At 46.0% G+C, this 24,093-nt stretch overlaps 1 protein-coding gene across 7 annotated transcripts in view; it reads right to left on the bottom strand.

Annotated features, from left to right (window-relative positions):
• Nucleotides 1-24,093, bottom strand: part of WDR27 (WD repeat domain 27) — a 148,438-nt gene that overhangs the window by 61,478 nt on the left and 62,867 nt on the right. For 5 of the 7 annotated variants that reach the window (XM_070377069.1, XM_070377068.1, XM_070377072.1 and 2 more), the window contains 2 exons: nt 22,685-22,787; nt 14,881-14,979 (listed from right to left, as the gene is read on the bottom strand). In XM_070377069.1, coding sequence (XP_070233170.1) covers nt 14,881-14,979; nt 22,685-22,787 — 202 coding nt within the window. The remainder of the gene's footprint in view (nt 1-14,880; nt 14,980-22,684; nt 22,788-24,093) is intronic. The other 2 variants (XM_070377073.1, XM_070377071.1) reach the window with 1 other exon arrangement.

Consider the following 24,093-nt stretch of genomic DNA (forward strand, 5'->3'; position numbering starts at 1 on the left):
CCCCATGAATCACAGCACGCCAGGCCTCCCTGTCCATCACAAACTCCCGGAGTTCACCCAGACTCACGTCCATTGAGTCAGTGATGCCATCCAGCCATCTCATCCTCTGTCGTCCCCTTCTCCTCCTGCCCCCAATCCCTCCCAGCATCAGAGTCTTTTCCAGTGAGTCAACTCTTCACATGAGGTGGCCAAAGTACTGGAGTTTCAGCTTTAGCATCATTCCTTCCAAAGAAATCCCAGGGCTGATCTCCTTCAGAATGGACTGCTTGGATCTCCTTGCAGTCCAAGGGACTCTCAAGAGTCTTCTCCAACACCACAGTTCAAAAGCATCAGTTCTTCAGCGCTCAGCCTTCTTCACAGTCCAACTCTCATATCCATACACGACCACCGGAAAAACCATAGCCTTGACTAGACGGACCTTTGTTGGCAAAGTAATGTCTCTGCTTTTAAATATGCTATCTAGGTTGGTCATAACTTTCCTTCCAAGGAGTAAGCATCTTTTAATTTCGTGGCTGCAGTCACCATCTGCAGTGATTTTGGAGCCCCCCAAAATAAAGTTTGACACTGTTTCCACTGTTTCCCCATCTATTTGCCATGAAGTGATAGGACCAGATGCCATGAGCTTCGTTTTCTGAATGATATTACACAGTACATATTAATATCTAATGAATAAAAGAAAATTTCTAAATTGAACTCAAACCATTTTGTCTTTGGCTACAAATATGAAACTAGGTTTGGGTATGTGGCCAGGAAGAGAAACTCTAAATGGGACTCATTTATTTAACACAGTGTACATGGAGGCTGGCAGCAACTTGACACAAAACTCAAGTGGCATCAGAGGCAAAATCAAAACTGAGAGTTGATGCCTCTTGAGTTTGAATCCAGATGAGGATGGGCTCAGTACTGGCTCTGCCACACTTTGGGTATCAGACCTTGGTCAACAGACCCCTATACTCCTCAGTGACCTATCCAGTACATACAGTAATCATTAAGATCAGTTTACTATATAATGTATATAATTATATGTGGGTATAATGTAAAGAAAGTAAAGAATATATATCCACATACATACAAAAGAAAAACACACAGGGAATTCCCTGGTGGTCCAGTGGCTAAGACTCCACAATTCCACTGCAGGAGGCATGGGTTCAATTCCTGGTCAGGGAACAAGATCCCACATGCCACATGGCAAAAAATAACAATAAAATAAAGATATTTAAAAATACCATACACACATGTGCACCTGCACACAGAATTCAACATTGTAATAACCCTCTTAGCTGTTCTAGAATCACAGAGATTATATAATTCAACAACCTAATTTTAGAGATAAGAAAATCAAGTCTCAAGAGGTTTAGTGAAGAACTGCATGGCAAATATTTAAGATTTTACTGTTATTGTTTAAACCTGCTTAGGAGATAATGTTTGAACAAAACGGCTAATAATGTAATGTGAATTTATAGCATATTGAAAAGTGAAGCACATCATTATCAGAGATTAAAGACCTGGAGAGGAGAGTGGAGATGCACTCACAAATATCTACAGGGTTTTTACTACAGATAAAAGGCTTCCCTGGTAGCACAGACAGTAAAGAATTCACCTGCAATGCATGATACTCAGGTTTGATTCCTGGGCCAGGAAGATCCCCTGGAAAAGGGAATGTTAACCCACTCCAAGATTCTTGCCTGGATAATCCCATGGACAGAGGAGCCGAGTGGGCTACAGTTCATGCAGTCACAAAGAGTCGGACATGATTGAATGACTAACACGTTCAGTTTTCATAGATAAAGTGGGATAATATAACCTAAAGGCATGCTGGCATAAGTTAAAGTATACACTTCAAAACTTAAAGCAACTTCAGATCTCTAAAACAGCATGTTATAGCTAGAATCCAGAAAAAGTTACAAAACAGAAGTACAAAAAAAATCCAACTGAGCCAAAAGAAGACAGGAAAAGAAAAAGAGCATATGGACAAATGGAAAACAAATGAACAAGGTGAAAGTCTTAAACATAATCATATCAACAATCACATTAAATGTAAATGGTCTGAATACACCAATTAAACAACAGAGAACATCAGATTGGATAAGATAAAGCTGAATATCACTTATAAGAAACATACTTTCACTATAAAGACCAAGCAAGTTGAAGGAAAAAATGAAGATATACTATTGTTATGCCAATCAAAAAGCTGGAGTGGCCATATTAATATCAAGTATATTTCAAAGAAAATAAAGAAAAAGACATCATTTCATAATAGTAAAGGGATCTAACCATCAAAACGACATAACAATCCCAAACCTGATACAGGAGCTTCAAAACACATAAAGCAAAAGCTGACAGCATTACAAGGAAAGAGAGTCTCTTAGGGGAGGGGCCTCAGAGAGAGTCCCTTACTCAGGGTCATTGAGTCTTCAATGCCACTTTCAGTGTTGATAGAACACGGAGACCATTATTATGGATACAGACAATCTGAAGAATGCTTTTGCCCGTTTGTCTTAGTTCATACTTATAGAAGGCTCCAGACTACACATTGTTTTCAAGTGAACACAGAACATGAAACAAAGTTAATTAAATTCAAATCATGCAAAAAATGTTTTGTAACCAAGTGGAATTAAATTAGAGATCAATAAAGATCTTGGGAAAGGTCCCAAGGGTTTGCAAGCAGAACACACTTTTAGATGATCCAGTGAAGAACCAGCAAAGAAACCAAAAAGGAAATTTGGAGGTCTTGTGGACTAAAGGAACATGAAGGGGGGAGTCCATTTTCTCCACACCCTCCCCACCGTTTATTGTTTGTAGACTTTCTGATGATGGCCATTCTGACCGATGTGACAGAATAACTCATTGTGGTTTTGATTTGCATTTCTCTAATAATGTGTGATGTTGAGCATCTTTACATATGTTTATTAATCATCTGTATGTCTTCTTTGGAGAAATGTCTGTTTGTCCTCCAATTAAAATAAATAACTGAAAAAAATCAGTGGGGTGCGACTAAGAAGCAGTGCAAGGAGGGGATTCATGGCCCTGAGCTCCTACCCTGGGGGCCCTTCTGAACATGAAGAGCACTGGCTCTCGGGGCAGCAGGCATATGGCAGCACCACCAGGGAAACCCGGAGTCTGCACTCCTGTTATGTCTTGGCACAGGGGTCTCACAGTCCAGGGGGAGAAAGGCTGTGATTAAAGAGGCTGAGGGGCAGGGGTGGGGGAGGGAGGGGCAGGGGTGGGGTGGGGTCTGCTGCAGAATGGAAGACCAGGGGAGGGGAAGGTGGGTGAGCAGTGTCTGTAAAACCTACTGCAAGTCAGCAGGGGGCAGAGGGGACGGGTTATGTTAAACAGCAAGTAGACGAGGTGGGGGTGGAGATCCAGGACACAGGCTGCCAGTGGGTGGCGGTCAGACGGTCAAACAAGGGAGGACACACCGGGCAGGCCCCGGGAACAAGGAACACCCGACCTGGAGGTGTAACGTGGAGCTGGAAATGGAACCTGGGTCTAAAGGAGAGGAGATGGGTGTCTGCAGAAGCCCAGACGCAGAGGTTCAAGGTGAGGAAAAGGACGCTGCACTCAGAGGCTGCGTGCAGACGGAGAAAGGACGGACCTATGGCGGCCCCTGAGAAACCCTGCCCCAGAAGGCAGGCTCCGCCCTGAGAGTCTCACACCTCCTGGCCCCCAGCACCCCCAGGACCCCCACGACACTCGACTAGACTTTGACTAAATCGGCTCACTGCTCCTGCAATGAGTGAACATCCAGTGTGGAGAATCACTCACTCAAAGAGGAAAAGGAGCCAATTTTCAAAAAAGAAAAATGTTGAAAAGTGACAGTGAAACCCTGCGCGAGCAGCTGCGGTGGTCCGGGTCTGCCAGGAGCGAGCATTTCTGACGAAACCAGACGAAACTGGCCTCGACAGCCTCTGCTGTTGCTGCCCTGCTGCGACAGTGCCTCTGCTGCCCTCAGTCCACCTCCAAGCACACGGTGCTTCCTACTCAGTGCCGAGCTTCATTTCGTTCCAAATGTTGCAATCAAGGGCAAAAGGAGTCTGTGAGCCTCTGTTTTCTCACAAGAGACAGAGACAGGAGAAACGGTTCAAACAGACATGGCAGCAAAAGTCTTCTCTCCGCCAACGTAATTTTTAGAGAATAAGGTTAATCAAAATAGAATTCTTTCGCTTATTTTAAAAGTTAAAATGCAAACCGTGAAAATAATGACTTATTTCCCAAGTTCACAGGCTGCCTTGACTTTCTGATCCTGACAGCAGGAGGGCTGCAGGGAGCTTTAAAATGAAGGCTCAGCATTTCTGGGGCTTCTCAGAAGAGCCAGATGGGCACCCAAAGTGCATCTACAGGACACGAGTTAACCTTCCCGACCGAAGAGCAGCATCCCTCGTGAGGACTGTGCTTTCGGCCCCAGGAGGCCCTTCCAGCCTCACTGCATCACCCTTTGGGGGTGACATGCCCCTGTCCTGTGAAACCTGTGGGCTCCACAGCAGGTGCCCGACACCCACATGGCAGGTGGCGGCCGCCTGTCTGGCTCAGGGTACACCACCCACAGCAAGGGCACTGCTGTCAGACGCAGTCCAGGCAGCCGCATACCTGAGCTTCCGTCTGACTGCAGCACGAGGGCTCAGCTGGAGCCCACCTGGCTGGTGCAAGGCCCTGACCAGACTCTCCCAGCTTCTGGGAAGTTCTCTGGCCCCTGCCTCCCAGCCTGTTGTTACCTGGCTTTGGCCAGTGTGCTAGCCTAGCTTGGGCACTGCCGCCATCCTGTGAGCTCTTGAAATAGTTCCAGTAAATGAACAGATCCACCTGGGGTCGCTTAAGTCAGCAGCACAAGGCCACTGCTCAGAGCCAAGGCTGTGGACACCCAGATGCCCGAGAGGTGGGAGGACACGCGCTGTCCACCGCTGTCCACGCCCAAGGACAACCTCGGAGCCTCTCCAGTCACAGCAGAGTCCCCACTCCCACCTCGAACCTGGCAGGTCTGGGTACTTTCTGACTAAAGTCAGACACAGGAAGCGACAGCAGTCTGTCAAAACCACACCCCCCCCCAAAAAAAAAAAAAAAAAAAACCAGAAAAGAGAGCCATTCTCTGGGACGCTGCTTTGCCGGAAGGCACGATCCTGGAGAGTCACTACAGTTAGAAAAATTACAGCCAATGTGTCAGCTGGGTTCACTGTACCCTGTGAAGTTCCAGAAGACCGAGGTCTGGGAGACGGACCCTCACGTTACTTGAATTGCTACTTTTGGACTGACATACCTTGCCTGCTGGCAGCTGAGAACTGACAGCGAAACGCAGGCCGAGACGTTAGTTCCATTTTACGTGTCTTTGCTTGGACTTTAAGGCCAACTGCTACATGCAGAGGCTAACTTTGGTTGGTAAAATTTTAAAACAAGATGAAGTTTTATCCTAAATCAACAGTCACAAGACTGAAGGTTAATACTGATTCCCCACAACATTCAAAATTAGAAACACCTCGGGAAATTGACTCTATTCCAGGTAAGACAGAATGCTGCCTGCCCTGATCTATGACTTGGTTGATATTTTAAGAGGATCCTAAAGTCCCAGCTACCAAGAACACCTCCCCCAGATGTCAAGCACCCGTATGCACGTGGGGGCTGCCTTCCTCCCTAACCCCTGCTGCTTCGGATGCAGACCTGCCCACCACGCGGATGCCAGCGGGGCTGGGAGCACCCCAAGGCCCTCTCTCCACCTGGGATCAGCCTGCTGCTAAAAAGCTGCGTCCTAAGAAAGGGGTTTTGTACACCAGGCAGCAGTTTCTCATCAGCTGACTTTATAAGTCCAATTCTTACTTTTCATTATCAAGTTTCTTCTTCAATGGCTCAGGTTTTGTCTGTGAACCATTCTGTATCAGAAGGAAGCCTTTGATCAGTTACGTAACAAAGAAAGAAGCATTTGTGGTGAACACACAACAGCACCACTCACCAAGCCCTGTTTTGATTTCTGGAAATCCTCGGGTTAATTCTAAGAGACAGCGGTGAGGCCCTCAACCATTTTCTCCAGCGTGGGGGCCCCAGAGGAGGGCAGGGGTCAAGTCACCCGCAGGCCAGCAGCCCCGGCACCCCCTCAAAGCCACGGAGAGCAGGTGTGTCCGCGCAGACCCAGAGCAGACATTCACGGTGTTCTTGCCCCCAAAACATGCTGCTGCGTTCGAAGAAAAGGCAGAGAACTATTTTGACGGAGACCACGGATAACTTCTCACCGAGGCCGCTGTGAGGCTGCTGTGACGTTTGAACCGCCAGGAGGGCAACCTCACGCACCCGGCGCGCGCCACGCACGCGCCACGTCCTGGGGGCGGAGCTCCGTCTGGGGGCCCCCTCCTCCTCAGGCGGCGAGACAGGTACGCCTGGCCCAGAAAGTGAGCATGCCGTGACGAGGCCTCGACGGCAGGCCCCAGCCTAGCTGAGTTTACCTCAAATGGCTGTACTGTACCGTGATTATCACACAAGGCACGCGACGTCTGCGCCCAAGGTCCTCACAGAGAAAAACAGAAACACAGCACTCTCACCATGCACTGTCCTGGGGCTTTAGATCCCCTCCTGGAGCCAACCAAGTGCCCAGCACAGAGCCTGGCGTTTAACAAGCAGTTGAGGCAGGAGGGTAAATCAGGAGCTTGGGATGAACAAACACACACACGACCTGATGTAAGGCAGATAACCAACAAGGACCTGCTGTACTGCACAGGAACTCTGCTCAACACTCTACTACTACTACTACTAAGTCGCTTCAGTCGTGTCCGACTCTGTGTGACCCCATAGATGGCAGACCACCAGGCTCCCCCATCCCTGGGATTCTCCAGGCAAGAATACTGGAGTGGGTTGCCATTTCCTTCTCCAATGCACGAAAGTGAAAAGTGAAAGTGAAGTCGCTCAGTTGTGTCCAACTCCCAGCGACCCCGAGGACTGTACCCCACCAGGCTCCTCCGCCCATGGGATTTTCCAGGCAAGAGTACTGGAGTGGGGTGCCATTGCCTTCTCTGCTCAACACTCTATGCTCACCTATATGAGAGAAGAATCTAAAAAAGAATGAAAATATCTATCTGTATAACTGAAGCAAACAGGAACTAAACAGCCTATTGATGAGGATGAAAGAGGAGGGTTTAAAAGCTGGCTTGAAACTCAACATTCAAAAAACTAAGATCAACTAAGATCATGGCCTCCAGTCCCATCACTTCATGACATACAGATGGGGGAAAAGTGAAAACAGTGACAGATTTTATTTTCTAGGGCTCCAAAATCATGGCAGACAGTGACCACAGCCATGAAATTAAAAGATGCTTGCTCCTTGGGAAAAAAAACTACGACAAACCTAGACAGCATATTAAAAAGCACAGACATTACTTTGCAGGCAAAGGTCCATATGGTCAAAGCTATGGTTTTTCCAGTAGGCATGTATAGATGTGATAGTTGGACCATAAAGAAGACTAAGCACTAATAACTGATGCTTTTGAACTGTGGTGTTGGAGAAGACTCTTGAGAGTCCCTTGGACTGCAAGGAGATGAAACCAGTCAATCTTAAAGGAAATCAACCCTGAATATTCATTGGAAGGACTGATTCTGTAGCTCCAATATTTTGGCCACCTGATGAGAATAACTGACTCATTGGAAAAGACCCTGATGCTGGGGAAAACTGAAGGTGGGCAGAGAAGGGGATGACAGAGGATGAGATGGTTGGATGGCATCACTGACTCAATGGATATGAATCTGAGAAAACTCTTGGAGATAGTTAAGGACAGGGAAGCCTGGTGTACTACAGTCTCAGTTCAGTTCAGTCGCTCAGTCGTGTCTGACTGTGACCCCATGGACTCTAGCCCACCAGGCACCTCTCTCCATGGGGATTCTCCAGGCAAGAATATTGGAGTGGGTTGCCATTCCCTCCTCCTGGGGATCTTCCCAACACAGGGATTGAACCCAGGTCCTCCACATTGCAGGAGGATTCTTTACCATCTGAGCCACAAGGGAAATCCAAGAATACTGGAGTGGGTAGCCTATCCCCTTCTCCAGGGGATCTTCTTGACCCAGGAATCAAACAAGGGTCTCCTGCATTGCAGGCAGATTCTTTACCAGCTGAGCTACCAGGGAAGCCCCAAATCAACTATACTTCAATACTTTTTAAAAAAGCAGTTGATAAATATCACGGTTACAAGATTTACCAGCTGGTCCTTGTCCTAACAGCTTCCTATTGCCTCTATCCACTTTAGAGAGTGGCATCTAAGAAGCAAAATGAAAATGGAGAAATGCTTTTTTTAAAAAAAAGGTCATCAGATTTCCGTTTGGAGAGTTCAGGAGAAACATCTCAGCCACAGTCTGCATGTTAATACAGTGTGGACACTCAAAACTGGGAGCTCCAATGACAAAATAATATTGAATACGCTTGGTTTTACTGCAAATCTTGAAAAAAGGCCCACAGTGGCCCAGGCAGAGGGGAGGCAGTCGGCATGGACATGAGGCATTTCGCTGGGCTCCTTCCTGGCCCCCAGACACAGCAGGAACCAGGGGAACTGGGAGAGGCTGGAACAGGGTTTCACATGGGCGGGCTTGGATCTGGCCGCTCTGCAGCCCAGGGGCATCTGGAAACGTTGGCACTGCTGGGGCTCCCAGCATCAGTGGGAAGGGACCGGGGATGTGACTGTGGCTGTGAGTGGACAGTTGTGCACGTTTTGGGACAGTGACCTGAGGAACCGTTCGAATGCATTTTCCTACAGAACAAGAAGTCCAGGTGCAGGAGCTACGGCCCAGCACCCTGACAAGACCGTCTCTGTGGGAGGACAGGGCAGGTTTGTATCCCATGGGAGGACAGCACAGATTTCTATCTCAGTACCAAGAGCATATGAACTTTAGAGTATCAATTAGGAATGAGGAGATGTGTTAGGTTCTCCAGAGAAACAGAACCGGCAGGACAGATAAGGATACGCTATAATGAGATTTATTACAGGAGGTGGCCCATGGAGGCTGAGAGAGCCAGGATGGCTGGAGGGGTCACTCTGTCCAGCCTGAGGGCCAGGGGGGCTGATGTCCAAGGCAGGAGGAGACGGACACCCCATTCAAGCGAAGGGAGGAATTCACCCTTCCTTCCACTGGTTCCAGGCCCTGGGCAGTGGGGTGAGGCCACCATGGTGGGAGGGTAGTCCTTCACTTCACCAGCACAGATGCCCCTCTCCTTGGAGACCCTCCCAGATACGCACAGAAACAGTGCTTCACCAGGCATCTGGCCTCCCTCACCAGTCACAAGGACATAAAATTAATTATCACAGGAGCTGTCCTTAAGCTCTTCCTAAATATATAGTTTTACTTCTATGGCGACTTCTGGAAGTCCGCACAGAAATAAAAATGGAATAAAATGGAATCAGCTCAGAACCCCAAATGCCCTCCCCCCAACACTCTCCAACCAAAAATGAAAATTATAACATCACAAACAAGCACCAGCCACAGACATTCGACTGCAAAAATCTGGAAGATATTTTCTGTAACCACAAGACTAAAGGATATAGATTGAGAAACAAATGGCGTAAACACGCACCACCCTCTGAAACAATGCGATTGTACCGGGCAGGACGAAGTCCCGGGCAGCCCGCAGCCCCGTGAGCCGCACAGGCGCCCCAGCTTGGAAACGCAGGACACGGGGCGGCCGCTGGATTCTCAGGGCCGTCTCCCGACCAGGACCTCGCTTCGCACGTCAGTGTGAGGCTGCAACTCCATCAGTAAACGGGTAGCTTGACAAAGACAAGACAGCAATGGGCCCGGCTGATCCAGGAGCCATCAACATACAAATTACGGCGAGGGGGAGCAGCGTGCAGAGAACAAGGCGGCCGTGCACAGACCGGAAGTGCAAATGCACCCAGCCCGCGGAAATCGGAAATCGGTAGGCCCGAGACCATGGAAAACCCATCCTCAGGACGCGGAACAAGAACAGAGGACCGGAAATGACTGCTTTCTCTTTTCCAGGAAAACAAAGTCAAGACGGCTGAGAGACGGAGAGGACTGGACTTCTCAATAGTGCACGTTCCTGAGGAGAAACAGGGCGGGATGATTTCAGCATTCCTTGTGAACTGATGATCTGCGGTAGCTGACGGGGAATGAACTGTGCCGTTCAATATTTATGCTTTGCTGCTTCATTTAGGATTTCGAGTCTTATCAAAAAGTGAAGCTGAGAGAAAACACAGTTGTTTCCTGTCGGGTCCCACATATGCAAACACGTCTGTGTGGGACATGGCCCCGTGCTGTGCTCAGCCACTCAGCCGTGTCCCATCTCTTCGCAACCCCATGGACTGCAGCCCACCAGGCTTCTCTGTCCATGGGGGTTCTCCAGGCAAGAATACTGGAGTGGGTTGCCATGCCCTCCTCCAGAGGATCTTCCCAACCCAGGAATCGAACCCGGGTCTCCTGCATTGCAGGCGGATTCTTTACCAGCTGAGCCACTAGGGAAGCCCATGGCCCCGTGACTTGGGTGTAAATCCAGGCTGGAGGCAGGCAGGATGCCCCTGCCCAGGGCCATGGATGCTCGTGCAGCAAAGCCTCTTCCCGGCGCCCGCTGGGGAGCAGAGGCTCCGTCACGCTGAGGCCTCTTCCACCGGCACAGACATGGTGAATCTCGGTCCCTCAGAAGAGACACTGATGCAGAAGGACCAGCCACGCAAACAGGGCGGTTGGTGCTGGACACCACGGCAACGGGGGTCTCGGTGCACCATGGCGATTTCGTGCAGAAGAAAATGACCTGTGGCTCGTTTTCATTTGTAAATTTTCATCCAACCTAATAGTGTTTAAATTGTAAGACCTAGTTTCCTTAAGCCTTTCAATATCTTATTTACACATGTAGAAGTCTAGTAGATTTTGACCATCACATGCAAAGTGGCCTTCAATTTGTGTTGACTCCACTCATGATGAACAGATTGAAATCCCTTAGGCAATGATTTAATATAATTTAAATTCTCTTAAAATTATTGATTCATTTCAAATGTAATATATTACATTTCTTTAAATGAGAAAAATAAAAAACCAAAATGCTCCCAAGTTCTTAATTCTCAAAAATCTAATAAACTAAACTGTATCAATATGATGACTCTCAGTTCAGTTCAGTTGCTCAGTCATGTCCAACTCTTTACGACCTCATGGACTGCAGCACACCAGGCCTCCCTGTCCATCATCAACTCCCGGGGTTTACTCAAACTCCTGTCGGTGATGCCATCCATATCATCTCATCCTCTGTCATCCCCTTCTCCTCCTGCCTTCAATCTTTGCCAGCATCAGGGTCTTTTCACATGAGTCAGTTCTTCGCGTCAGGTGGCCAAAGGATTGGAGTTTCAGCTTCAGCATCAGTCCTTCCAATGAATATTCAGAGTTGATTTCCTTTAGGATGGACTGGTTTGATCTCTTTGCAGTCCAAGGGACTCTCAAGAGTCTTCACCAGCACCACAGTTCAAAAGCATCAATTCTTCAGCACTCAGCTTTCTTTATAGTCCAATTCTCACATCCACACATGACTACTGGAAAAACCATAGCTTTGACTAGATGGACCTTTGTTGGCAAAGAATGTCTCTGCTTTTTAATATGCTGTCTAGGTTGCTCATAGCTTTTCTTCCAAGGAGCAAACGTCTTTTAATTTCATGGCTGCAGCACCATCTGCAGTGATTTTCGAGCCCCCTAAATAAAGTCTGTCACTGTTTCCACTGTTTTCCCATCTGTTTGCCATGAAGTGATGGGACTGGATGCCGTGATCTTAGTTTTCTGAATGTTGAATTTTAAGTCAACTTTTTGACTCTCCTCTTTCACTTTCCTCAAGAGGCTCTTTAGTTCTTCTTTGCTTTCTGCCATAAGGGTGCTGTCATTGGCATGTCTGAGATTATCGATATTTCTTCCCGCAATCTTGATTCCAGCTTGTGCTTTATCCAGACCAGCATTTCTCATGTTAACTCTGCATATGAGTTAAATAAGCAGGATGACAATATATAGCCTTGATGTATTCCTTTCCCTATTTGGAACCAGTCTGTTGTTCCGTATCCAGTTCTAACTGTTGCTTCTTGACCTGCATACAGGTTTCTCAGAAGGCAGGTAAGGTGGTTTGGTATTCCCATCTCAAAGAATTTTCCACAGTTTGTTATGATGATGACTCTCAAGTCTTCTTGAAAATGCTGCTCAAAAACTTAGTGAAATTTTCTTATTTTTCTCAGCTAAAAAGTCACAAGTCAAAAGTCAGTTCACATTTCAAATTAGAATCAGATACTTTAGTATAACAAAGTCCTTAAAACATTTACAAACACCTTAAATACCACTTATCTTCTGATTATTCCTAAATTTTTGAAAGTCTATTAACAGTGCAGGCGTATGTACTTATCTCTATATTTAACTGTAATCACTGAATAAACACTTTCTAATCTATGGTAAGTTGGAGCCGCATTCCGGGGGAGCCAGCACACATATTATCACAGTCATTTTTAAATTAAAAGCCGGAACAATAAGTAAGCAAAAAGACAAAGATATGAAGGACAAAAACAAGCAATTTACAAATGAGAAGAAAAAAACCTGAATATGTGATAGCATATGAAAGAATGGGTAGCCTAATATTCAAAGAAATTCAAATCAAAATAATGGGACACTATTTCTTGATAATGAAGTTAACAGGATAATCAAAGTGTTAACAACTGATGCTGGTGGGGAAACCAGCAGCACTTTGGAAAACGCTGTCTGTATTTACCAGAATCCTTTCAAAGTTTCACTACTTTGCTCAGCAGCACTGCTCCTGGTAAACCTAGTTACAGGAAATGCTGTGTACACGGAGATACACATCAACACGGTAACATCAAGAACAGTTCAAGTGTCCATTATGCAAGTATCGCTATCTTAAAGCAAAATAAGAATTTTCCAGACTTCCATCCCTTTACTCCCCGCTTCCCCAGATGCCAGCTGGCCCGAGGCAGGGAGGACAGAGGTCACGGCCCCGCGCGTACATCCCATAACTGCTCCTGGTTCTTCCTCCGCCGGGTCTCAGCCATGCCTGGAGCTGGACTCCACCTGCGTCTTGTCTCTTCACATAAACAGCCTGAGGTCTCTCGTGCTCCTACTCTATTTCTTAGGTGATGCTAGTGACATCGTTAAATGCAGCCCAGTAAAGGTGGAAATAGCAAAGCAGGATTTTCCATAATAAACCCCACATGGCACAGAAACGGAAAACGGAAAATAAATACCTACTTAATACCCTAAATATCCACTGTCAGTAAGAAAGGGCTTTTGTGTTACCTTTCATCTGTGCTGTATTTCATTAATTATTTTATAACTGACATCAGGTAAAATGGATGCTGTGGTATCAGTGTAAGGTACCTTTGAAGACATGAAGTAAAGTTGTGTTTGTGACTGCTGTGCATTCCAACAAACATCCCCCACCTGTCTTCACGTGCAGCAGCTCTCCTCTGTGGCCCCCTTGCACGTTTCCTCACCTTCCTCCCTGTGGGGCCGCAGACCCGCTCCCTGCAGCCTGCACGCTCACTCTCCTGTCTCCTTTTGATCGCTGGTTTGAATACCCTGCATCGTTTTGCTAGAAATCACAGTCTCGCTTGGCTGCCATCGCAGCCGGGATAGATTAACTGTGAAGTTCGTCTCCAGCTCAACACAGTACCTTAAGACAAACACACCACCTTCTATAGACCTAAAGCTGACCACCCGCCCTCCGGACCACACTGGACCTGGCCACCCGGCTCAGCTGCGTGTCCTGGCAGGACCGTAGGGGGCAGCGTGCTCACAGCCCCTCAGGTCTCAGCCGCCCTGTGGAGGCCCCGCTGCCCGTGAGCTGGTAGGACCCCCGTCACTGTCGGAGCCCTTTCTCTGAGCCACACACACTGTTGGAATCATTTCATCAGTGCAAGTATAAGCTTCTTCCAAAAGACTCACAAGTCTTACCGTGACACCTGAGCAACATCAATAATGAAAAAGTCTACTCTGGGACCATATCTAGCAGCTTATTCCAAGGGACTCAAAACTGTAATTTTTGAAAGGGAATAATATCTCTCTCAATTAAAATTAATTTACAAAGAAAACAGCTAGCCATGGGATCTGCCTCCTGACTTCCCCCAAAGCTATGCAGCGTCCCTGGAACAAAGCTGGCACCACCCCGGGAGTCCTCGTCTCCTTTCTGACCAGGAGATGCAGAGGCTAGCGCCCACTTTGCTAATCCTCGTGAATGCACCCTTAAACGAGGTCTGGACTGCGGGAACACGGCCAGCATGTCTGCGGAGCCCGCCAGCTGCCCCCCCCCAAGTCCAGCACGGTCTTGGGCCTGACCAGCACCAGGGCCACCACGGAGCAGCCAGTGTTGACCAGACAACCAGAGACACAAACAGGGAGATCTGGAGCAAAAGATGTAAGCATTATTAAACACTAATGAAAACTAAGTACTTGGGAATTCTGATCTCCCTCTGTATTGTAATAACAAGATCACTCACCTTTCTGGGTTGATCTGCAACAGACGTTACTTTATCTTAATCCTTTCTCCTAATTAAGATTCTATAAATTTTGTGGCTCTCCTTCTCCCTCCAAATTCTTTGCTGGGGAATTGTGAAATCCATTCCTTACTTGCACTGCACTTGCTTTCCTCCTTCCATCTTCCTGTCCACGAAGATCTCCTTATCTTTCTACATTTCCGTTGGAGCAAATGTCCATTGGCACAGAATGACAAATACTTTCATTGTAAAATGAAAAATACTCCATTTCTCTTCCTCCCCAGTAAAGGTCGATTTTCAAAGTTCATCTCCCTTCACTCAGTGAGAACTAGCATGTAAACTTGAATATGATAAAATTCTAAAATTCTACCCAAACACCGTCTGACAGATACAACAGCTATGAGGCGAGACTCGTATGAAACAGAGGAAACCGTACCTGAGCAGCAACCGGGCTAAAGGCCACGGCGGTGACCGTGCTGGTGTGTCCTGCAAGTCTGCGGGAGAAAGTGCTGGAGCTGGTTTCGTACACGTAGGCCTGGAAGACAGAATGCGCAGATGCTGTGCTGCAGATGCGAATAATCTGCAAGGAATCGTGCAAGCGGAAGCACGTTCCCCAGCTGATTAAGCACCAGAGCCGCACCCGGGGCAGCCGGCACACCGCCTAAGCCATGGAAGTGACGTCGTGAAACGTGCTTCTCTCTTTCCCCTTTGAGACAGTCTGGCATCTTCACGAATTTACATCATACTTTCTATTTTCTGCCATGAGCCTCCACAAAACCCTGTGAGCAGTTTTAAATGTATGCTCATGTGTGTGGATTAATTTTAAGTAAACGGTTTTCTATTTCAACCTTCTCTGGAAGTCCCAAACTGAGTGGGAAATCTGTTGTATTGCCCTTGTCCATAAACTTGAGAGAGAAATGCCTATACTTTGCTTCCTACCAATCAGCTTGGAGTTGGAACAATTCAAACATTTAGAATTTTCTCCAAGCAGTTGATGAAATGAAAAGTAAAAACATACATTCCTATCTAACTGTATTGCTATATTAAAAGATATATGTGTGGAGTCACCACTGAATGCTTCATTTTAGGGATAAACTCTGGTTCCCAGGGTGGGAGAACAATTCTAATTATTAAGCAACAAAATGTGCCAACAAGTATTATCTAAACTCCACTGATAATTAAGACAAGTGCCATAATGCAGGAGAAAGACCTCAAATTTGATTCCTTTTCTCCAAAAAAATCAACTTTAATGAACCAATGAGTCCTTCACATTTAGACTTTCCAAGTGATTCTGTCATTGGCTAAACAGTGGAAAGACTGATGCTGAAGCTGAAACTGCAATACTTTGGCCACCTGATGTGAAGAACTGACTCACTGGAAAAGACCCTGATGCTGGGAAAGATTGAAAGCAGGAGGAGAAGGGGTCAACAGAGGATGAGATGGTTGGATGCCATCACCGACTCGATGGACCTGAGTTTGAGCAAGCTCTGGGAATTGGTGATGGGACAGGGAAGCCTGGCGTGCTGCAGTCCATGAGGTTGCAAAGAGTCAGACACGACTGAACGACTGAACTGAACCAGTGGTGTCGCGATAAAGTCTACACATAGGTATTTTACATATTCTGAACTAAAGTGGAGAAGTAAAATATCTGCCTTTTCCTCCTGGCCCAAAGATGCATTTATTTGTAATGAATATGTTTACTTAACTCTAAGATTTCTCATGTAGCTACTGGGGTGAGACCCAAAGACAACTTGAGAATATGCATTTCTAACAGTTCCCGGGGGAGACCCCACTCTGAGAACCACAGGGCTAGAGTAGCCATGACACCTGTACCATGTATCTCTGTCTGCAAAACCCTTCACAGCTCTCACATCAACCACAGCTGGCCAGGGTGTGTGTATGTGAAATGGTTAACATTTTACATGCTACTGAGGAAACCAAGTCATGAAGGGAGCAAGCCACTAGCACAGTCATCAGGTGTCCACACTGAGATTTTCGACTGGTTTTTCTCACAACACTTTCTAAAGGGCTTGGGCCTCCAGAGTCCCTCTAGCCCCACAGATGCTTCAAAACCATCCGTGATGTTTCTTGCCCACATGTGAGGGGTGTTCTCCTTAATTCTGCAGGCTTCTCAGAATCAGAGCTCTCCTCTTGTCTGCTGTTCAGATTGAGTGGATAAGGGAAACGACAATGACCACACCTCTGCTGCATCTATTATTTCCAACTATAAGATACTGAGATTAATGATGAAAGCAAACACTCAATGAACCTAACTTGGATATCAAATTCCTCATGCAATCCTCTCTAGAGTCTTACAGAAAAACACAATTATTGTCCCAGCTCTACAGGCAAGGAAACTGGAGTTGGAGGTGGGCGCTCTTCCCAGATCTTGCGGCTGCAGGAGCTGAAACCAGGTTGGACACCATAGCTGCCTCACTCCAGCATCTGAGCTCCTCGCCAATAAACTGTGCAGGTCTTCTGGAGCCTCCACCTCCTGCTGCATGTTCCATATCGTGTATCATCTTTGATGTATCATTTGTCACCCTAACTATAGGTTGTGTGCACATGTGTGTGCATGTGTGTGAACATGTGTTTATATCTGTGTGCACATCTGTGCATGTGCTGTGTGTGCACGTGTGTATGTGTGTGCACATATATCCCCATATGTGTATATTTGTGTGTATACATGTGTGTACATCTGTGTGCGTCAGTGTGTACACCTGTGTGCATGTGTGTGCGTGCGCCTGGATGCATGTGTGTGGACATTTGTGTGCATGTGTGTACGTCTCTGTGCACATGTGTACACATGGGTTCACGTGTGTGCATGTGTGTGTGCATCTGGGTGCGTGTGTGTGTGTCTGGGTGCAAATGTCTGCATCTGTGTGCACATGTGTGTGGGGGGGGTGTATGTGTGTGCATGTCTATATATTCTGTGTGCTCATGTGCATGTATGTCTGTATGCACATCTGTGTGCATGTATGTGCATGTGTGTGTACAGTTGAGTGCACGTGTATGGGTGCACCTGTGTGTATGTCTGGGTGCATGTGTGTGTGTGTGTCTGGATGCCCGTGTGTGCATGTGTGTGTCTGTGTCTGTGTGCATGTGTGTGTGCATCGGTGCATTTGTGTGCATGTGTGTGCACGTTTGTGCACATCTGGGTGCACGTGTGTGCATATATGTGTACGCCTGGGTGTGCATGTGTGTGTACATCTGGGTGCATTGTGTGTTCGTGTATGTGCATGTGTGTGTATGCATGTGTGTATGTCTGGGTGTGTGTGTGCATGCCAAACATTTGGTGCTCAATTGTTCAAATGGTACAGCTGCCTTGGAAGCTTCCAACAAAATTAAACCTACACCAGCCTTCTGACCCAGCAATCTCACAGCTCTGTACACACCCAAAAGAAATGAAAACGGATGCGCATAACTGCTCTTAGCAGCCTTCTTCAGAAAAGTTAACCACACCACTGCTTTATGACCTGTCTATAAATATGTCAATAACATTATAATTTTTGGAGGAATATACACCACATCCCCTACATATGAATGAGTTCCATTCCAGGAGTGCATTCATAAGTTCAATTTGCTCGTAAGTCCAACAGTCAGCCAAGGTACCCAAATAACATAATCAGCTATACAGTACTGTACTGTAATAGGTTTATAATACTTTTCACACAAATAATACATAAAAACAAATACAAATACAGAAAATATTTTTAATCTTATGGTACCTGAAAAAGTACAGCAGTACCAGCCCCATTGCCGCTGCTTTCACACTTGCTTCTAGACATTCTGGACTTGAAATAAAGATAACGGACTACTGCATTCTATACAGTAAAGTACACACAAGCACAGCCACTTGCAGACGGTGCACGCACACGACTGCACACCTGACATGTGAACCGCTTTGTGTGACTGGGCGGCCAGTGCACATTCGCATCTCTGAAAGTTCACAACTTGAAGGTTTGCCTGTAAGGCATTCGCTGTATTGCACATGACTACACATATGCTGTGCACGAGCACACACACACATACACACACACACACACCCTCTAGACTCTAGGCTCTGGGGGAAGGGAGAAGCAGATTTCTGGTCCCCACGGACATCTCCATGATGCAGCTTAAAGGACTGAAAACCACTAGAACCCAACTTCAGTGAGACTGCTGCTTTGAGTAGCAGGTGGGCAAGGGAAACCAGTCAATGTTTGTAAGTTTCTAAGGTTAAGACAGCCAGGTCTTCAGGTGACGCCAAGCAGCTGCCACACTCAGGAAGCAGGAAGAAGCTGGCATCAGAGAGTGACGTGTATTCAACCTGTGATGCATGAACAGCTCAAATCATGGTTGAATTTACAACAGAAGACGCGAGAAGAAGAGTCAGAGGCCAACTAGACAAGTGTCTAAAGAGAAGCAACCAGAGCAAAAGATTTCAAGAGATAAGAAAAGGGAGAGGAAAGGAGGCCTGGGGTAACCGGGCTGATGTTAGGAGTCTCAGTGTGATGTGTGACAGACACAAGTACAAAGGTAAGTTAAGTGCAAGCTTATGGCTTACGTTAGTACTTCTAAGGCCCAGAGAACTCACCTGTGGGCTAATGGAAAACAGGTCGAGAAAGAGACTGAAAGTTATCTGACGTAACAGTGCCTGGAGGTCAAGAGTGGATGCGCCCAGGCAGCTGCAGCACCAGCCAGCAAAGAGACAGGCTCTGTGTGCTCCCTGCCCTGACAGACCACGGACAAGGACGAGCACAGACACAGGGCTGGAGGGCTGACGGCAAAGGGCAGCTCTGAGAACTCGCAGGCAGGGCTCGAGGCTTGTGTTCCTGCATTAGTCAGCTTCTCTCACAGAAGTATCTCTTGTCGAAAAGTCCTTCCTGAGACTCCTCATGTTTACCTAAATCCAAATGGGAACTAACACTGGCTTGTGTGGGCCTGGAATCTCAAAATGCACGAAAGACGACACTGCGGTATTCATTGTGAAGCAATTCTACGAGTCATCTGAGAAACAGGCTTCTGTGTTCTACATGAAAAGGGTACTAAACGAAACATATCTTTTAGGACTTTGCCGTGGATAATAATCCACCTGCCAATGCAGGGGACATGGTGCGATCCCTGGTGTGGGAGGATTCCGCATGCCACCGTGTACCACAGCTACCACAGGCTGTGCGCCCAGAGCCTGTGCTCTGCAGTGAGAAGCCACCGCCATGAGACGCCTGTGCAGCAGAACGAAGGGCAGCCCCCACTCCGCAACCAGAGGAAGCCCGCATGCATCAAAAAATAAACCAACTTAAAAAGAAAAAGAAAGGAAAACAAAGAATGAACAAAGGGAACAAACAGGAAAAAAATAATTTGATAAATAAATGAAACATATCTTTTCACCAGAAGGTTCCTGAGTCAACAAAAACAGCAGTTTGCAGCTCCCAATATCAGAAATATTTTATTAAATACGTATTTATCACGAGCTGTACTTCCACACAGTGGCAACCGACCAGTCCAGAAGGACAAAGTGTGCTTCATGTAAAGAGTGGAAAAGTAACAAGGAATTCTGAAACTGACTCAGTTTTATTACAATCCAGGGAAAGAACAAAATGTCTTAATTAGAGGTAATAACAGTTATTGATTCATGAAGCAACTTCTCCCCATTAAAGAGATACAAGCGTTAGCTAAAATGTGCTAAGAACATAAAAGAAACTGAGATAAAAGCTGTGTAGAATAAGCCTTACTCTGAAACAAAATTAATCCCTGGGAAGAGGGGTGAGGAAAAATGAAGCAACATTTTTCAGGCAAAAAGATGAGGATGTGGCAGAAACCACAGGGGTGCTGGAATAATACTGCTCAAAAATGTTTTCACAAAAAGTGTAAGGGACTGAATGTACTCCTGAAGAAGATCAGCACTTTACAAACAGGACGAGACCAGCTCATTACAGCTGTTTTGTAACTGTTGAACCGTATCCGTGAAGATGAAGTATCTTTCATTTTTTCATCTCACAGGATTCTAACATGTGTCCTTCATTTTGCCTTTCCCCGAATTAACCCCACAGAAGAAAAAAAGAACTGCAAACAGAAGTGAACTCTGTATTTCTGAAGCTTCATAATAATTATATGGTCTATGGGGGAATCAACTGTCAAACTATGGACACTTACTTTGCTTTTTCAAATATTTCCAAAAATGATATTTCTCAGAACTGTGCACATTTTTTCAGATCACTGAATTTTTATTAAAAAAAATTCTTTTCTCAGAAGACCAAAATAGTCAAGGTTTAATACAGAACCCTATTTAAAATCTCACTGAGGCAGAAATGCAGCCTGCGTCCAGAAAGAAGTGGAGAGTCCCCTAGAAAATGCTGGTGATGACGCTCTGAGCTCTCGCATCAGGCCCGAGGCAGGCACACAGCCTCCTTCTTCTCTCATGGATCCCACCAAGCCCGGACAACAAGAACTGTCACAGACAAGGTGACAAGCTCCTCTCAAGAGGCAAAGCACGCGGACCACTGGATGGCCCTGAGCGCGGGTCTAACCGTCGGTGTCGCCCACCCGAGGGAGAAGCAGCCCCACTGGTCTGGAAGCAAATCCTGATCAACCTGGTTTCCAATAGCTGCTTGGTCCTTCTCAGCATCTGTGGACCTGTGATCAAATATGCAACTGATTATCTGCAAGTGTCCATTAGTTCATGCCTTCGTTTTGATTTCTCTGAAAAGGTGATCCTACAATGAAACACCGGGACCATGGTTTTGGTGTGATCCCGAGGAAGTCATCACGGTACAGTCACAGCTTCCTGCACAGTAAGATTCAAGCGGCATTTCTGAAAACAACCACGCCCACATATCACCTCCTCTTCCCTAGGGCAGGCACCACCGTGCGCTAAGACAGATGGAAACACCACGGATCAGAGAACCGGCGATTCCCTTCGGTGCAGAGAAGAACAGCACAGAGACGCAGGCGCCCCTAAGCCGAGCGCCCCCTTCAGTGCCCAGCCCTCGAGGCGGTCATAAGGGGTTCCTGCAAAGGTGAAGTCAAGCTCGTCCGCGTCAGGGGCTGCTCCCAACGCCCATGTGTGGCCTTGCATCGGAAGGTTTCAAATACGCGCAAAAGTACGGGGAATTATACAAGGCGCTACACACATACACGGCCCAAACACAACGTCATCAGGGCTTGCTATACTTGCTCCAAGTATTGCGTCCTTTTTTCTTTTTCTTTCTAGTTTTTGGGGTTAAAAGGCATGTCGTATTTTGAAGCAAACTGCAAAAATGAGTCCTGTGTATTTTGTAAGCATTTAAAAACATGGGCATTTTATACCTAACTGTACTGCCATTTTTACATCTAAAAGAATAATAATTCGCTGATATTTACTACCCAGCAAATATCAATACCTTCCCCAAGCATTCTCAAATGTCTTTTAACAATTATGTGGGGTCAATAGGGATCCAGTCGAGATCCGTACATTGCTCTTATGTCTCCCTACTTTGGAGCAATCCTTCCCCTGCCTGCCTCTTTTTCATGCCATGTTCTTGTTGAAGGAACTGGACCAGTGTCCTGAAGGATGCTCCGTATCAGGATCTGTCTGTCTGCTTCTTTGTGCGCCCTTTCAGTTTGCTCCATGATCCTGTGTATTTTCTCTTAAGCCACCAGTTACCTACAAAGAGTCGGTCAGCTTCGGGCTCCCCTGTTATCACAGGACTGCCTCCTGGTGAAGAGTAGTGAGGTAGATTCCTTAAGATGGCATTAGTGACACAGACCAACATCTCAACGGTTCCACACTCAGTGACGTTAATGGTGGCCCCTGGGAGAATGTCCCGTGAACCTTGTTTTTAACCGTACTCATGACATTTAGCGTAAGTTCACCTTCCTAAGAAGGTTCATGCACGCAGTGCGGTACTGGTGACCTCAGGCGCCGTGTTTACAGCAGAGTCCAGTCTTGCCTGTCCTGCGTAACCAACCCCTGTGCCCCCTGCCCAGAATCTCCCATTCCCCCACCCGAGCTCCTGGCCCCGCTTTCCACTGTCTGCCTCCATGAGTCTGCTTTAGGTTCCTCATGTGAGTAGGATCACACAGTGTCTGTCCTTCTATGGCTAGCCCGTCATACCTTGTGTGTGATTGCTATTTAATAAATACCATTATGATGTGGCAGCCTCAGAGCACTGGCCCATAGTCAAGACTCTGTCCTAACAGGCAGCAGTATTAACTGTCTCCCCAAGAATGAGTGCAGAATCTTCGCCTGAAGACCAACACATTGCCACGGCAGCACATACGTGTCTGTCTTCAGCACCACAAGCCACGAATCGGCCGCAAGGGCTGAAAGCAATTCCACACGGGTAGCAGCGGCTTGGATGGCCTTCAAAACGGCGCTCACACCTACAAGGAAGCGAAAGCAGCAAGAGAACAGAGGATTTCTCAGTTTCCGACACAAATTAGGAGGAAGGTACTGACTTGTCTTCACAAAAATGAGCAAAATAACAGTGAAACAACATGTTTCTTATGAGGATGTTTAATAATAAGGGAGGATTATCAATAATAAATGGCGAGGCAGGTGATTCTGGAGACCCTTTAAAAATAACAAACGTGCTTTTAACATCGTAAATGCACAAAAACAACAAAACTAACATTAAATAAACTTTTTATATGTGAGAAGTATACAAAAGTCACACAGGATAGAAACAGAGGGTTTATACTTGTTTAGTGAATGAAGAAGAAAACAGAGGCAATCTGCTACTATCGTCCTTATGAATATATATATGTCACACACACAGACAAATATAAGTAGTTATTCTATTTTGTTAGATACATTCTATACTCAATGTCTGTCTGCCATAACTATCAGAACATTTTAAGGAATAGAATTATGTGTGTGTGTATAAATATATATATGTGTGTGTGTGTGTACCACTGTGTGTATATGTATTTGTGTATATATATATATATATATACACATCTCACTGTTACATGTATGCACCCGTGTGTATATTTATATATATACACATATTTTGTATGCATATATATATCTACACACATCTAACTGTAATGTGTATGTATCACTGTGTGTGTGTATATTTGTATACACACATATACATCTTACTGTTAGATGTATGTAACCCTGTGTGTATATTTATGTTTATATATATACACACACACACACACACACACACATATTTTATATACATATATACACACATCTAACTATGTGTGTCTATATATTTACGTACAAATATATGTACACCTCACTGTTACACGTACATATCACTGCGTGTGTACGTGCTTATATACATACATATACATCTCACTGTTACATGTATGTACCCGTGTGTGTGTATATATATATATAAATACTTTGTATACATACACATACACACACATCTCCCTGTAATATGTAGTATCACTGTGTATATATATATGTTTATATACAAATATGTGTATATCTCGCTGTTACATGTGCATCTTACAGTGTACATGCTTGCACACATACATATACGTCTCACTTACACACATGCACACTCTACTCTAACAGTGATCAATTAACTTCCTGTTCATTTCCAGCCATCAGAGGCCACATGTCACATGTAGCAGAGGAAAGACCAGTATCTGCTTTTTTTATCATTCCAAACTGTGTGACCCTTTCTGTGTATAAATCAGACTCTTCTTAGTCAGTGTGAATAGATTCACC

Source organism: Bos mutus, chromosome 9 (genome assembly GCF_027580195.1).
Source record: "Bos mutus isolate GX-2022 chromosome 9, NWIPB_WYAK_1.1, whole genome shotgun sequence".
In the NCBI taxonomy this organism is placed as follows: Eukaryota; Metazoa; Chordata; class Mammalia; order Artiodactyla; family Bovidae; genus Bos; species Bos mutus.